Source organism: Bufo gargarizans, chromosome 3 (assembly GCF_014858855.1).
Source record: "Bufo gargarizans isolate SCDJY-AF-19 chromosome 3, ASM1485885v1, whole genome shotgun sequence".
NCBI classification, from domain to species: domain Eukaryota; kingdom Metazoa; phylum Chordata; class Amphibia; order Anura; family Bufonidae; genus Bufo; species Bufo gargarizans.
The window spans coordinates 477,811,183-477,828,981 of record NC_058082.1 but is presented as its reverse complement, the minus strand read 5'-3'; the positions used below and the strand labels follow the sequence as shown (position 1 = coordinate 477,828,981).

Here is a 17,799-nt window from a genome sequence, read left to right as displayed (position 1 = left end):
CACGACTGTATAACAACTGACAAGCTCCATATGAAATGCGTACAAAAAAGTATATAAATATAAGAACAAGCGTGCAACCCTAATAGCCATTACAGAAAAACACTTAAATTGTTGCGGTCATTAAGTCCTAATTGACCCAAAGCTCCTGTGTGCATAATCCACCTGGCTTCTCTTTGGAGTAGCATTTTTTGCCTATCTCCACCCAAAGGGGGGTTAGGAACCAATTCAATACCAGAAAACCTGAGGGTGCTGCAATTATAATTGTGTGTTTCCCTCATATGTTTGATAAACCTGGGACAGCCCTTTCATGACTGTACAGAGTTAGTGTTCCCTCACTCTTTCAAACCTATAACCTCTAAAGCTTTAGTGCTTAAATTCTGTAACGCATCTTTGCCCTTGTGCAGACTAGGTGCGGCATCGTCCGACATCATCATAAGAAAGTATTGTTATCAGAGGTGTCCTTTTTGCAACAACAGCGTGCTCTGCCTCCAGAGAACTTACCACAAATATTCTGTGAATGTAGACTTGCTCAGATCCTTTTATTTCTTCATGTCATCCCAGACAACCTCGATGTTGTTGAGATCAGGGCTTTGTGGAGGCCATATCTTCACTTTGAGTTCTAAAGGGGTTGTCCCACCTGAGACATTGGGAGCATATCCCTAGAATATGTCCCCAATGTCTGATAGATATGGTTCCCACCTCTGGGGGAGGAGATCGAGATAACAACATTTATTTTTTTTATTTTTTATCATCATGGCTTTCAACGTATGGGATATTTTAACAGTATTTTCAACTTTTTGAATGTGGCGATACAATCTTTTTTTTATGTAGTAAAGGATTTTTTATTTGTTAATATTTGGCAATTTTTTTAAATTATTTTTATTGGAGACTTGAACATACATTTGTTTGATTATGTATAAAATACACTACAGTGCTACTGAATTGCAGTGTATTGGGATTTTACCTTTATTCCTCTGCCAGGGCATAATGGAAGTAAGATTTTGCTGGAATAATTTTCATGCACTATGTTGCATTTGAAGAGAATCTGAGGTACCCCTCCAGTGGAAACTCCCCAAAAGTGACCCTACTTCGGTAGCCACACCCTCCCAAGGAAGACGTGTAGTAAGCACTTTGACCCAACAGGCGTTTTATAGAATTTTGAAACACTTAGCTGTGAAAATGTCATTTCTTCCAATAAAATGTTGTATTAGCCCCAGATTTTTCATTTTCAAAAGGGGTAAAAGGAGAAAATCACAGCACAATTCATTACCGATTTTCTGCTACATACGGCATAACTCCATATGTGGTTGTAAACTGCTCTATGGGCACACTGTATGAATTTATCGAGGTCTGTAGTGAGTGTTTTGACCATACAGGTGTTTCAAAGAATTTAGAAACACTTGGCTGGGAAAATGCTAAATTAATTTTTTTTTTCCAGTAAAATGTTGCTTTAGCCCCAGTAGTAGTAACAGGAAGACAAGCACCCCAAATTGAATTACATAATTATTTTTTACAATAATATGTGGTCATAAACTGCTTTTTGGACACACTGCAGGGTTCAGAAGAGAAAGAGTTCCATGCTCATTTGAAGTCCAGTTTGGTGATTTATTCAACACTGACTGACAGCTGCAGAGGCTCTGAGGTGATGTGTAAAAAAAAAAAAACCCTGAAGAAGTGACCCTATTTATAAAACCATACCCATCACAGAATTTACTCAGCTCATGCTGCTGTGAGGGGAAGATGTTATCTGCGGTGTACTCTTTATGATAATAAGTGCAGAATTGGGCTAACAATATGACATCTCTATTGTTCTTTTGATAGACCTAGATAAACGTGTGATGCCCTAAATGAGTCACTACATGGTGGCTCTGGTCACAGTGATGGTCTGACTCAGAGAGTTAGCCGTGACGCCAGGGCAAATCGAATACGTGGAGTGACTTCATAAAAGTATATACAGATCACCATCCACCCGTTTTTAAATTAAATAAATTCATAGAATATTTACATATAGGCTGTTAATATGTAATAAAAACATTTTTGATGAAAGTTTCCCTTTAAAGTGGTATTTGGTTAAAATATTCCTTTTTTTTTCTTGCTCCTCACATCTCCTTCTGTTACTGTATCTCTTACTTCTGAACACTTGCAGAAGACAAGATAATGCTCTGTGAAAAGATCATTTTATCTATGTCTTCCTCTAATTAGATCAGTCGGTGTCTTGTTTAGGCCAATATCTAATCAAATCTTTATTATTGCCTGTCCAAGGAAAATGCTACTTTTCGTACACTTGGAGGAAACAAATATTTATTAGAACAATATAAAACTTTGCAATAAATTTCTAACACCTTAAGTAAAAATGAGGTTTGTAAGCAATAGAATTTTTTTATGTTCCTGTGATTCATGATATATTATATATATATATATGTCGCAGGGAAAAGATGAAAATGGAGATTTGATCAAATCCCTAAGGGAAATGATGAAAATGGAGATTTGATCAAATCCCTAAGGGAATTGATGAAAATAGAGATTTGATCAAATCCCTAAGGGAATTGATGAAAATGGAGATTTGATCAAATCCCTAAAGGGAGATGATGAAAATGGAGATTTGATCAAATCCCTAAAGGGAGATGATCAATTCACGGAAGATGTTTAAAATAACATCTCTGTGGGGTGATTTCCCTAAATAAAGTCAGTGATTTGGTTCAAATCCCTCAACTGTTTTAGTGAAAAGATGAAATAAACAAGGAGTCCTGGAAAAAAATGAAAAGCAGTTGAAGGACCTTTGATTACCTCATAGACATGTGACTGGTCACATGGTGATGATGTCATCAAAGGTCCTTTATCCCATAGCTCTCACAGTTCGCTGATAAAAGGCCATAGCGACACCCCTTATATACTATTAGTATATACTATTAGTATATACTATTCTGGCAGGGGGAACACAGCCAGGCATATTTCTGTGGGGGCACACTCCTGGCCATGGGTTCAGATATAGAAAAAAAAAAATCAAACTCTGACCGAAGTTGTATCTGAAGAACAGTTTAATGAAACTATCAGGACATTTTTGAACAAGCGGCATGATGAAGAAAAACCTTTGTGGATTCACGAAGGGATAGAAGAGGCTATTAGTCATTGAGCAATTTAAATTGGCACCACTACTTAAACTACAACGGACACATAAACCGTACTATTATAAAAAAAATACAATTAAATCCCCATTTTCATCTTAGGGATTTGATCAAATCTACTTTAAAAAAAACTTTGTTCTTTTTCACATTTCTATGTCCACTTAAGTAACATTGCTGAGGTGGACATACATACTGAGAGATATCCTTCAACTGCACCAGCCCTATCTGTTAAAAGTTGGGACAGTTACGGAGAGTGCTGCAGCAGAAAGGACTTGCCCCTTGAGTTGGTAGATTGAAGAACAAGTAGCAGAGCAATGAATGGGGAGATCTCTGGATCTATGTAAGGTGCAGGGCTGGTTCTATTTTTGTTGGAAAAAGATTGTCATGTACTATATGTTTTTTTATTTTCATTTTTTTAAACTAATCATGGGATAACCCTTTATCCTTCCACACAATGTTTCAGCTTAAAAGAAAGAGCCTCTTTCAGACAGAAATTTTTGTAACCCCATTTATTAAAAGTCTGGGAAAAAGCTTTAAAAGGGTTGTCTGTGTGACCCTGATTTATCATACCTTCACTCCAGAATTCTGGCATCAAAAAGTCTCAAAAGAGGGCTTTTGCAACTTTTTTGCACTCGCTTGCGCAAAATTTAAGTGCTTGTGCAAAAATTTGCAACTTTTTACACTCACTTGCACAAAATTTAGCGACTTTTTGCATTTTTTTACACCACTCACTCCAATTTGGTGGAAAAGTGGGTATGGTTAGCTATGTTAATGAGTTTGACTCCAAATTTATAATTGCGACTTCAGGAGGAGGGTGGCGTAAGAAAACTGGAGTAGATTTTCTAGACAGAAGTGTTAGGTTTAAGGATGAGTCAAATTTATCAAACAAACTGAGACGTTTGATAATTGTGCCACAAAGTCCTCCAACATAGACTCAAGCAAAACTAACTTTTAATATTCTCCTCATGATAAATTCCCCCCTATGTGTCTCTTGTGGTCACATCACCACTGAAGCCAGCGGTTGGCTGAAGAGGGTGATCATGCCCATGTCAGGCAGGGAAAAAACAAACACCGGACCAGAAGATGGAGACACAGGAGCCAGGCCTAAGGACCGGAGCGGCGGGGAGCAGGTAAGTATGATCCTTTCAATAGAACATGCAGGCTGCCGACACCTATTAGAAATTAGGTATGTGGACAACCCCTTTTAAGAGTGGGAAACTGCAACATGTATGTGTAGATATATATATATATATATATATATATATATATATATATATATCGGACAGGAATGTGTCAATATATTACATTTTATTGTTACGATTTAAATATATTTCTCATTTTCTTTGTTCAGTGTGGAAAGAAAAGACCCGTTAGCTGCCTTAGCCAGAGAATACGGAGGCTCCAAAAGGAATGCTTTGCTGAGATGGTGCCAAAAGAAAACAGAGGGTTATTCGGTGAGTGCCACAGAATTTTATATCATTTTATGCAGTTTCTTAAAATAGTACCCATTCAGGACTTGACTGGTGGAGTACTAGAGGATCTGCTGTTGGGCATCAGTCTGAGACCCGAAGGAGCAGCAGAAGACCATCTCATTTAGGCTAGTTTCACACATGCGTAAAATTTATCTGGCAGAGGAACATCCTGCCAGAGTTTGCTATATCTGGCATAGCCGGATACTGCCTTGCACCACAGGACCCCATTGACTATAATAGGATCCAGTGAGGATCTGGCTCTTTGGCATGAGCGCCGCGTTTTGGCTGGACAAAAACTGTTCCATGCGCAAATTTTTGTCCTGCTGAAACCCACACTCATACCGGAAACCATCCAAATCCCTGCCAGATCCCATTGTAATCAGTGGGATCCGGCGGTGCACAGCAGTGTTTGGCTTAACTGGATATGGCTAACTCCAGCAAGCTGTTCCTCTGCTAGAACAGCCTGTCGGATAGCTTTAGCGCATGTGTTAAACTAGCCCAAGAGAATATTTTGAAGCCAATTAATTGCCACTAGTGTCTGTCTCTAATGGGTTGATTATTAGATCTTATTGATATGTCCTGTATGTACAATGATAACAGCAAAGTTTACTTTTCACTTAAAAGTGAACGTGACATGTTCTCTATAGATGAAGGATTTCATCTAGTGGCTCCGGGCATTGATTACGAGCAAAAAGAAAATAATCAAATAAAGTACAGTTTTGTACGACTTCTAGAGAATTGTTACCAGATTTATTTTCACTTTTATAGATCAACAAACCATGAATTATTATCCTGCATAGACTGGAATATTGTGTCTGCTGTAATGCCCTGCATGAAATACTGACTTCAGTCAGAACACCCACATCGGACGTATCTTGTGCACATGCACATACTTTCTTTAAGGCCTTCACAATTTATTTTTGGCGTATATTCTGTGCATCGGCCACCCACTAGTATTACCAGGAGTATTACGCAGACAAGAGATCTTGAATATCCTTACAAATCTATCATGAAATACTATTTCAATCTGTGGTTTGTGTAGGCCATGAGTCATAAGATTCTTTTAAAATATGAGTAGCGATGTAATCTATTGTTCATTGGGTAAAATTATACTAAATCACATATGTGTAAACCACAGACCCCTGGCCACTTTTCACCTTCTGGCATCCCTCTTAGGTTATGATAGATGTCAGAAGAGCAAGTGTGCTGCATAAAGCAAAATAATAGATTATTGGTACGTTCACCTAAATTGTTTGTGGACTACCGAGCGTGCTATCCAAACATGCTCTGCTGCAGCCAAACACTTCTGTATAAGGATGAGCAATGGCATTCGTGATCATACTGTGGAGGAGATTGCTGCATGTAAATACAGGTGTCACCTCCACTGATGTGCAGGCGATTGTCAGGAAGAAACACTTCCTTACCAACAATCGTTGAGCAGTGTAAAGGAGGCTTTAGATATGGGTTGGGAGAGGTTGGTATGGGATTTGAACCCCGGACCTTCTGTATATTAATTATATATTGAGACAGGTTTGTTTTGTGCCAGAATATTGTACATGCATGATTTTTATTTGGTGTCAAATTTATTTGAATTGTTAAAGAGGTTGTCCCTTCCCAAAATCAAAATTGTGCTCCTAACACCCCGCACAATGCATATATATGCACCCAATGCCTATTTTTCATGTCTGCTTTCTTTCACCCTGTCTGGGCAGCAGAGTATCCTGGCAGATCTGTTTACAGTCAGTGCTTCCTGTTTTGTTCACTACCTAACTTTATTTATAAACAAGCCTGGCTGCTCTACAGAGCTGACCCCGCCCCACGCTGTCTGCAGCAGCTACGTCCACTACACCTCCAATGGCCATGTTACTACACCCACACATGGATTTCTTGTTTGTTTCTTGCTGCATCAGGTCACTAACAGTCCACCGGCTCTGCCCTCACCATCTCCAGATTGCAATAAACAGCTTTAATAAACAAGTACATCAAAATACATCAGCGATCAATACTGTTTGCTGTGCCAAGTTCAAAGGGACAAGGAAAGTTTCTAACATATTTAGTGAGTTTTAGCATTCTGTGTCAGTTTCTGGCTGTTTAGTCTAGTTTCATGACAACATCAATAAATCTGCCCCATATTTTTGTACATAATTGTTTTTAGACAATGTTGAAGTTTGGAGACATTGATATTTAGCAGATATAACACGCTGACGTATGCTTCAGAATGCATTCAGCCCACACAATCGCTCACATTTTAGTTTTTAGATGCCATGTGAGCAATTTCTTAAAAAGACAGTTAAAGACTACCTCTACCTCAGTCCATTCTAGTGTGGGCTCTATCTGAACAGAGAAGCCTTAAAGGGCACCTGTCCCCTCCCCTAATATGTCTGTCTGTGTAAATACTTGGATAATGCATGAAATGACAGTTTTGGGAGCCCCTATTTTTCTAACTCTATGTTGTGTCATTCCTCTGTTGATTGGACCATGTCAGATTGTGCAGGGACCCCCCCCCCCCCCAAACCGGTAACACCCAGTTGTTAATTTAATTATTAACTTCTAGTAGGAATAACAAAGGAACATCACAACATAGAATACTATAGATGCCCCCATTTCATGTGAAAAGCCAGTATTTACTAAAACAGACATGTCAGGAGTGGTGACAGGGCCTCTTTAAGGCTCCTCTCTTCAGATGGATCCCAAACAAGAATGTACAGATGCATTTAAACAGATGTTCTTTGTTTGGATGGCCATTGGTGGTGTTAAAAAAACAAAAACAAAGAACATAAAAATATTACAATGCCATGTGCATTTTTTTAGTTGATTGAGCATGCTACATCATTTAGTGCCTTAATTTAAAAAACATATAAGTGACATTAAGTAACTTTTTACCTACTTTTTACTTTATATCTCTCTATACGTGACCTGGATAAAATGAATAGCAAAGCCAAGTTGTCAGCTGAGCCTTATCTAAGCTTGTTTCTGAAGTGTGCTAGGAAACGTAAATGAACATGAAGTGAATGAGCCTCTAGGAGCAACGGGGGCGTTGTAGTTATACCTACAGGTTCTACTCTCTCTGCAGCTGCCACGTCCTATCCACTTTGATTGACGGGGCCAGACAAACATGATCACTTTTACACTGTCTGCCCTGTCAATCAAAGTGTAAAGGGTGTGCCAGTTGTAGAGACGGCAAAGCCTCTAGGTGTAATGGTAACGCCCCCATTGCTCCTAGAGGCTAATTTGCATATATTAAAACATAATTTTTCTCAGCAATGCAGACACACATATGAACATGGGACCAACACAGATGCCTTCAGCTGCCAAGCACACATGTAACAGGTCAGCCGGTGTCATAGGCACAGATCTGCTGACAGATGCCATTTATGGTGCATATCAAAATCTGTACAAATTATATCACTCTCTGGCAATTTCTTACAGACGTGGACAAAATTGTTGGTACCCTTTGGTCAATGAAAGAAAAAGTCACAATGGTCACAGAAATAACTTTAATCTGACAAAAGTAATAATAAATTAAAATTCTATAAATGTTAACCAATGAAAGTCAGACATTGTTTTTCAACCATGCTTCAACAGAATTATGTAAAAAAATAAACTCATGAAACAGGCATGGACAAAAATGATGGTACCCCTAACTTAATATTTTGTTGCGCAACCTTTTGAGGCAATCACTGCAATCAAACGCTTCCTGTAACTGTCAATGAGACATCTGCACCTCTCAGCAGGTATTTTGGCCCACTCCTCATGAGCAAACTGCTCCAGTTGTGTCCGGTTTGAAGGGTGCCTTTTCCAGACTGCATGTTTCAGCTCCTTCCAAAGATGCTCAATAGGATTGAGGTCAGGGCTCATAGAAGGCCACTTTAGAATAGTCCAATTTTTTCCTCTTAGCCATTCTTGGGTGTTTTTAGCGGTGTGTTTTGGGTCATTGTCCTGTTGCAAGACCCATGACCTGCGACTGAGACCAAGCTTTCTGACACTGGCTAGTACATTTCTCTCTAGAATTCCTTGATAGTCTTGAGATTTCATTGTACCCTGCACAGATTCAAGACACCCTGTGCCAGACGCAGCAAAGCAGCCCCAGAACATAACAGAGCCTCCTCCATGTTTCACAGTAGGGACAGTGTTCTTTTCTTGATATGCTTCATTTTTTCGTCTGTGAACATACAGCTGATGTGCCTTGGCAAAAACTTCGATTTTTGTCTCATCTGTCCACAGGACATTCTCCCAGAAGCTTTGTGGCTTGTCAACATGTAGTTTGGCATATTCCAGTCTTGCTTTTTTATGATTCGTTTTCAACAATGGTGTCCTCCTTGGTCGTCTCCCATGTAGTCCACTTTGGCTCAAACAACGACGGATGGTGCGATCTGACACTGATGTTCCTTGAGCATGAAGTTCACCTTGAATCTCTTTAGAAGTCTTTCTAGGCTCTTTTGTTACCATTCGGATTATCCGTCTCTTAGATTTGTCATCAATTTTCCTCCTGCGGCCACGTCCAGGGAGGTTGGCTACAGTCCCATGGATCTTAAACTTATGAATAATATGTGCAACTGTACTCACAGGAACATCTAGTTGCTTGGAGATGGTCTTATAGCCTTTACCTTTAACATGCTTGTCTATAATTTTCTTTCTGATCTCTTGAGACAGCTCTTTCCTTTGCTTCCTCTGGTCCATGTCGAGTGTGGTACACACCATATCACCAAACAACACAGTGATTACCTGGAGCCATATATATAGGCCCAATGGCTGATTACAAGGTTGTAGACACCTGTGATGCTAATTAGTGGACACACCTTGAATTAACATGTCCCTTTGGTCACATTATGTTCTGTGTTTTCTAGGGGTACCATCATTTTTGTCCATGCCTGTTTCATGAGTTTATTTTTTTACATAATTCTGTTGAAGCATGGTTGAAAAACAATGTCTGACTTTCATTGGTTAACATTTATAGAATTTTAATTTATTATTACTTTTGTCAGATTAAAGTTATTTCTGTGACCATTGTGACTTTTTCTTTCATTGACCAAAGGGTACCAACAATTTTGTCCACGTCTGTATTACTGGTCTCTTCTTGTAAACAATGTAATAGAAGAAAAACAGAGTCTGAAGTGTATTACATTATTTTCTATTAGGACTTTAAATAAATAGTTTTCTAGTTTACGGTCATATTTAAGATCATGTTTAGTTAAACAAGCCCAAAAATGGCATTATCACCAAATACAGTGGTACATGGAAAACGTGCTCTCCGGTGTAAGCGTTCTACCTAATCAATGTTGTCAGAAAGGAAGGAGATAATAGAAATATTTTGCATAGTGACTGCCTTTCCAACAGCGATGGCATGAATTTTCACACGTTCTGCTCCAGCATATATATTATATGCAGGAAGCATACAGGAACATATGGAAAAGGACGCTGCTGGGACTGGTGGACACAGCCCACGTACAGAAGCTTCATTAGAACAAACAGGACGCATGGGATGTACTCCATAAGGGCTATTAACATCACTGGCTGTGTGTAGGGAGTGGAAAACAGCAGCACAGTCTTATGTCATATCCCAAGGGAAAGTTCCCTGATACAGACGTGTATCTCGTCAGGGGCTGCCTTTGCTGTACTTCTTCTGTAGGCATTGAAGGGAGCATACATTAAATAGATAAATATATTACAGGAGGTATGTTATGTTTTATGAGTTGTTAAGTTGGTTATAGTTTCATTCTTAAAGAGGACCTTTCATGGGTCCAGACATTATGAAATAACTAGCAGGATATGTAGGGCACTGTGCAGGGATGTAATATCGCTTACTAGTTTGTCTGGGTGCTGCTCTGTTCGCCCGCTGTGCCCCCCTGCAGTTTTTCCTGCCTGGTATGCTAATGAATAGGATGGGTACAGGGAGGAGGAGACTGCCCTGTTTCTCAGTGGGTGTCTCCGTCTCCCTGGCGGTAGCCCCGTCCAATCAAAGCAGAGAGCGTCACAGCCAGGGAGAAGTGTTTTTTTTTTTTCCTCTGCTGTGATTGGACAGCGCTGCAGCCAGGGAGAAGGAGACGCCCATTGTACATTACTCACCCCTCTGCAGTTCTTGTCTCTTTAGTATTTGTGGGCAGGCATTGTTACAGTCAAGCACCTGCATCTCTCAGGAGTGCATGCAGTCAGCTATTGCTAACCGCTTATTCCCTTGCCTAGAAAATAGTCCCTCACACACAGCCCCATTGGACTCATGCACAAGAACGTATTATTATTTTTTTAACAGGTCCGTATGCGGGACAATTCACTTCAATAGATACGCAAAAAAAAACGGAAATGACCCTGTGTGCAATCCGTTTCCATATGTCTGCATGTTCGTTCCACAACAAAAATAGAACATGTCCTATTCTTGTCAATATGCGGACAAGGAAAGGCATTGTTACAATGGATCCACCAAAAAAATGGATGTCACATGGATGTCATCCATTATTATTTTTTCGGATTCGTGTTTTGCAAGCCGCAAAATACATACCGTTGTGTGCATGAGCCCTAAATAGTAGAATGCCATGAAATATGCCCATCCTCAATTTCCTTCTCCACCAACTAAAGCTGTATGTGTCTAGGAATTTAGAAGGGACACCTGAGTTACTGAATGAAAGATGTCTGGGCCTCTTCACTATGGGATAATTACACCAGCAGTGACAGGAGAGCAGGAAAGCTACCAAGCATGTCAAGGTCAGCATTGAATGGAGGAGAAAGTGGACCAGAATATCAACTACAGAAGAAACAGCAGGGGGAGCTATCAGAGAGGAAATGGAATGTACATGAAAAATATAAATATTTTCATTGCATGCATATTGCTACAATAGTTTATTTGAAATGCCTGATTCATTGCATAGTAATACTTTTCATTGGATAACCGTTTAAGGCTACTTTCACACTAGCCGTCATGGATCAGCAAAAACACTTCCTTTATGATGATACAACTGTCTGCATCCGTTATGAATGGATCGGGTTGTATTAATTTAAAATAGTCATGACCGATCCGTCATGAACACCACTGAAAGTCAATGGGGGACGGATCAGTTTTCTATTGTGTCCGAGAAAACTGATCCGTCCCTATTGACTTACATTGTGAGTCAGGACGGATCTATCTTGTTCTACACCACATCACGGACAGAATAACACTGCTTGCAGCGTTCTTCTGTCTGCGATGGGGACGCAACAAAACGGAATGGAATACATTCTGCTGCACTCCGTTTCGTTCAGTTTTGTCCCCATTGACAACAAATGGGGACAAAACGGAAGTGTTTTCCCCCGCTATTGAGATCCTATGACGGATCATAGTAGTGGAAAGGGAAAGTGCAGATGAGAAAGTAACTAAATGCTGATCAGTTGCTAAATAATATCATTTAAATGATCAAAGATATGTTGAATGTAGAAGCTGTGATATTAAAAGGATTGGCCTCTTTGAATAACTACATTTTGTTAGAAAGGTCAGCTACAAATAAACTGATCACCGATTGTCCTACTGGTGAGACCCCCACCAATTAGCTTTTATCGATGGGAGAACCTGGGAGCAGTCATTTCTCCTGCAGCGCCTCCACAGGAGAAGTGAAGCATTGAAGAGTTTTCAACTTGCTAAGTCCTCCAGGGCGAAAGAGACTGCCATGAACTGATAAGCGTACTGCATAGGTGACCTCTGCTGTTTACTCAGGTTTGTGAAATGGGTGTTTTAAACCAGACAACTTCCTAAAGTGATAGCCACGTCTTTGAGCACAATAACGGCGGACTTAGGACTTAGCTTTGTCGTGCTATCTGTATACAGTCTACATGACAAGGTACATTGTTCCTCATTGCGTGCATTGGTCATGTGGATGCTAAACATGCATTAAAGCTTCTAGATATACATTTAGTAATGGATGTTAGGCGCAGATTTCTTCTGCTTTCAATAACCCCCCCTCCCCCATTTATCTACTTATTATGTATTGTATTGAATACTCATTTCATATTGGATATATTGCAGAGGCAGAAAGATTACATGCATTGAATCCTCCATTATTTATGCAATTATATAACACACAGAAGTCTGGAATGAAAAGTCATTAAGACTCTCTTGTTGCCATGAACATATGGAATAATATATATTTTTTTTTTTTACAATTAAGAAGAATTAGATATAAAAAGTGAAGCATTTTCACTGCACCTTAGCCCATTCAGAATCACAAGGCAGTGACGAGTCAGGGACGAGAGTTTCTAACCCCAGTGTTGTTTACCGGCACGTTTTCTCAATTATAGCTTCCTAGAAAACAAAAGGAAATGTGTTTCCATTGAAGAGTTGAGTCTAAACCAATTAAGCAGGCCGCTATGGATTACAAGACTAACATCTCCTCTGTCATGCTGACTGCGGGTGTGGGAACAGCTTCCATGTGAAGGGGTTTCAAGGGCATTGTGTTTTCAGTATCAGTTAGTAAAGGCAAAGATTTACATTAAAAGCAAAATATAATGTGAAACAAGAGATGTCCACATGTGTTTGAAATCTGATATTCATGGGAAAATGACCACCCTGCTCACTGTTTTTGGACTAGGTTCGTACCCAGATATCATGGCTGAAAAAAAACACAATTTTTTTTTTTACTTTTCCTATAGTTCTAAGTTATATGTAGAGGCGTCACTGTGAAAAGTGTTTTTCTTTTTGTTTTGTTTAGTTTTTTCGTTTATATCTCTTACATAAAAGAAGAACTTGCCGGACAGGTCTCTAACCAAATCTTTCTTTTCTCTGTTCAACCTATCCAAAAGCCATGGACAGCCAGACTTTTTACAAACAAATTGGAAACCCATAATGAATGGTAAAGGTATTAAGTAATACATGTGTATAGCTCAATATACTGATAAGAACTCATTACCAGTATTCATTGGGAATTAAAATAATAACTACCATCCAACTACCTCCAAAATTATTTTTTCAAGCATGAAAAATTCACACATGGACATGTAGTTTTTTTTTTTATTTGTTTGTTTGTTTTTTATGGACACAGGAAAAAGTCCCCTGTTTTTCTAGACTATTTGGGAATTTCTGGATGGTTGGCAACTTTGTTTTTGAGAAACGTAGGTATTTCAGATATCGTGATTCCTGACTGATGCCTACCAACATCTATTCAGCACAAGATTCCAGTGCTTAACTACTAAGGTGCGTCAATATCATGCTAATCGGAAAAAAGGGTCATGATACCTTTCCCATTGTGGCCACAAGATGGCGTTGCATTTGTGCTCTGCCATCTGGCAACACATCATCATGCCAAAGACTATATCAACTGATAAATTGATGCCATCTACCAGGATGGCAGGCTAAATGATAGAATTAGAAAAAGGGGGCTTTAAAAGTCCACTCGGATTGTGGAGTCACAGTTTCTGCTGTGGTTTTAAGCATTGTATTATTTAAAAGGGGTTTTCTGAGATTTTTATACTGTTGGATAGGTGGATAGGTATTCAGTATCTGATTGGTGGGTCTGTACTTGGTATTGCCCCTCATCCCCAATGGGGCTGAGCTGCACCTAGGTCATGTGACTGATGAAAGAGACATCACATGACCTTCTCAAACAGCTGATCAGCAGGGGTCCTGGTTTTCGTACCCCAACAGATCAGATACTGATGACCCATCAGGCAAAACAATCTCTTTAAAGAAGAACTCTCGCAAAAATGTTTTATTCTCTGACCTGTTAAAAATGAACATGATGTAATCTGCAGTGACTGTCATTTTCTAACCAGTGTCTGTATCTCCCTTCTGCTTCTCCCTTCTGCTTCTGCTTCTCAGCTGTGTCATGTGACCAGGACTCAAACTTTCCAAATGATACAGCATCTTATGTGTGGACAGGAAGCCAGTTTCTCTATGTATTCCTATGGGAGCCTTACACTCCGTCTCATACGAATGAAAAGAGAAGTAACTGACTTCCTGTTCTGTGTCAATTGGAGATCAGAGAGTTGGTCACATGACACAGCTGAGGATCAGATGGGAGGTTATAACTCATAAATAGTCACTGATGAGAAGATTGCATTCACTACAGATTACATTTATGTACCTTTCTAGCAGGTCAGAGAATAAGATTTTTTGCTGGAGTTCTACTTTAGGTAATTTGATGTGTTGACTGTATGATAGAAAGTTGCACGTGACCTTATCTATGAAAAAAAGTCTCACATTAAAGATCACATTACATTTTTTGGTCCATAGGGAATAATGGAATTTGTATTTTGACCAAGATTTCTAAGCATCTCTCATGAGAATGTCTCTATTTCTATGGTGACTACTTGCTGATGTGCACTTGCAGTCCAGAAATAGAAATTTTCATGCAACTGTCACATGTCAAATATGGGGTGAAAAAAGTTGTAAGCAAATTAAGATAGTATCCTTCTACTACCCTGGATCTTAAAGCTAAGCGTTACTTTTTAATTAAAGAGGTGTAACTACCACCAGCAGACATTCTGCATAGCCAAGGTCTCTTGGTAAAACACCACTCATGGTAGGCACTTTTCTCATTGAAGAGACCCTTGCAGTCTATGAAGACTTATTTGTCAGTTGAATCTCCATTGGAAAGACATATGCAAATTAGCTCATACCAGCCAAATCATAGACCCCTATCTGTAGACAGCTGTTTTGGGATTTTTGCCTCTCATTAGTACAGAGCAGGGTTATGTTTGGCTGGATGGCTTGGAAAAGGCTCCAATGAGGGACTGAAATCTTGGCTGTGCCTTGGGTAAAAAAATCCACAATCAATTGGAAAATTGGAGCGCCTCTTCTTCTTATGGGAGTTGAGTTAGATTGATAAGATGCCTAAGATACAGGTCACGAGTGGACTGTTTTTTTTTCTTTAAAAGACCCTACAGTGTATGGAGAGGCAGTGCATGTACATGGCTTCATACTTCACACACTCATCTGTAGACAGCACTGTTTGGGGGTCTTGCCCCTCATGAGTACAGAGCAGGGTAACCCATAGGTATTGTGAAATAAATGAATATGCTTGCTTGCGATTGGTATTAATTGTTGTAGCACAATGATAACCCTTTTATAGCATCTGAAACGCATCCAAAAACCCACTAATTACACAGGGGAGACACGAGCTGCCAACAAATTTACTAATGGTCTGGCATCATGGATAGGAATCAACAGCATTTGTACAATAAGAGTGCTCCCACATCTAATGTCTATGATGGTTGTCCTGTCTCCCTCCCAGAGGGCAGATGTTGCGGAAATAATTCTGGCAGTGGTTTATTTCATTCTCCCTGCTGAAAACACATGCACTTTTGGCTGAACCAACCAAGCATGCATGTATATAGTGACGTCATCAGAAAAAGTGGTCGTCGAACTAGCTGTCAACTGAATGGACATTTTGCAGACGACTAGCTGAAGAGTACTGGATGAATTGTGTATGCAGCTCTGTGCAGAAGTAATGCAGTGTATTTAGAAACTTGTACTACTGTCCTGGAGATGGGTCTTCAGACGGGAACATACAGTTTAGACTAGGTGATTTGGCCGTGGTGGGTGTTTTTTGGCATATTTAATATTTTCCCCTTTTGTGTTTGTGATCACAATGTGATCTGTTTCAGTATAAGAATTTGCCTGAGGCATGCAATAGTAAAGTCCTTTAAATGAGAATGGCTGCACTGGAGAACATGCTGAACTAATGTAGGACATGCTGGCAAAGCTAAAGTTGGCAGGGGTCAGCAGCCAAGGAATGCACGGACTGCGCCTGTCCCTTCACAGACAAATAGCCTTGCAGAGGATGAGTTTCCCGATCTGTATTATCACAAGGAAGAAAGAATGTGGATTAAAGTTGTAAAAATCCAGAACGGAAATTATTCTTGTGTTACCAGTTGTTGGCTTTTCTGTGGTTTTTTTTTTTTTTTTTGGTCACAACATCCTGCCTTAAAATGCTGCTTCAAATCAATTTTTTGTACTTAAAGAGGTATTCGGGTTGTTAAAAGTCACCCCCTTTCCACAGACAGGGGATAACTATTAGGTGGGGGTCCTGCCGCTGAGATCCCACCGATCATGAGAACTGGAGCCCCCGAAATGAATGGATGCAAACTGCCGCTCCAGTCATCTCTATGGGAGTGCTGTCGGACCCCCACTGATCTAACATTTATCCCCTATCCTGTGGTTCGTCTGAGATAATAACAAATATCTGAGGACAGTGATTGGCTGACGCATTGACGTTCCATACTCCTGCACATGACTGCACAGTTCAGTGTCAGTGACTGGCTAAGATAACAGTTAATCACTGTTCGTAGCAGTAGACCACTGAGGACAGTGATTGGCTGCTGCGGTCAAATAATCGACCACAGAGAACGGCGCCAGAAAAAGTGGTATAAAAAGAGTAACTTTATTTTTTTTTATTTTTTTTTTTTTTAATCAAATTTGCACCTGTGAAACTGGCTGACCTGTTACATGTGTGTTTTTGGCGGATGAAAGCATCTGTGTTGGTCCCATGTACATATGTGCCCGCATTGCTGAGAAAAATGATGTTTTAATATATGCAAATGAGCCTCTAGGAGCAACGGGGGCGTAGCCATTACACCTAGAGGCTCTGCTCTCTCTGCAACTGCTGCGCCCTCTGCACTGTAAATATAATTATTTTATTATATCATAATTAACAGAGCCAGGCAGTGAAATCATCATCACACCTGGTCCTATCAATCAGAGTGGAAAGGACGTGGCAGTTGCAGAGAGAGCTGAGCCTCTAGGTGTAACAGCAACGCCCCCATTGCTTCTAGAGGCTCATTTGCTTATATTAAAACCTCATTTTTCTCAGCAATGCGGGCACATATGTACATGGGACCAACACAGATGCCTTCAGCTGCCAAGTGCACATGTAACAGGTCACCCAGTGTCATAGGGACAGACAGATGTCCTTTAAGCTTTTTTTACTATTTGTCTACAGTGGTTAATTATCTCGGACAACCCTTTTGATGTATTTATTATGTATTAACTTCTGGCATGTTTAGATCATTATAAATTATATAAAATTCCAGCCAATCATGGCTGCATGTGCGAATGAAGTCCGTCAGTTGGCTGTGAGCTACGGACATTGCTGAGGCACGGGATGCCTGGTGAATCATTGAGGTTATTAGCTCCTAGTGAAAAGAACATTGCTTTCTACTAAGTAATTGTGTGTGTGACATGTGAATCATGCAGGCACTGAGACTCTCAGCCGGGCCATCACATGTAGTGACGTGTGTGTTAT

General features: G+C 39.9%; 1 protein-coding gene across 4 annotated transcripts in view; it reads left to right on the top strand.

Annotated features, from left to right (window-relative positions):
• SPECC1 (sperm antigen with calponin homology and coiled-coil domains 1) overlaps positions 1-17,799 on the top strand; it is a 375,500-nt gene that overhangs the window by 316,492 nt on the left and 41,209 nt on the right. For all 4 annotated transcript variants that reach the window (XM_044283769.1, XM_044283770.1, XM_044283771.1 and 1 more), the window contains one exon: positions 4,477-4,579. In XM_044283769.1, the coding sequence (XP_044139704.1) occupies positions 4,477-4,579 (103 nt within the window). The remainder of the gene's footprint in view (positions 1-4,476; positions 4,580-17,799) is intronic.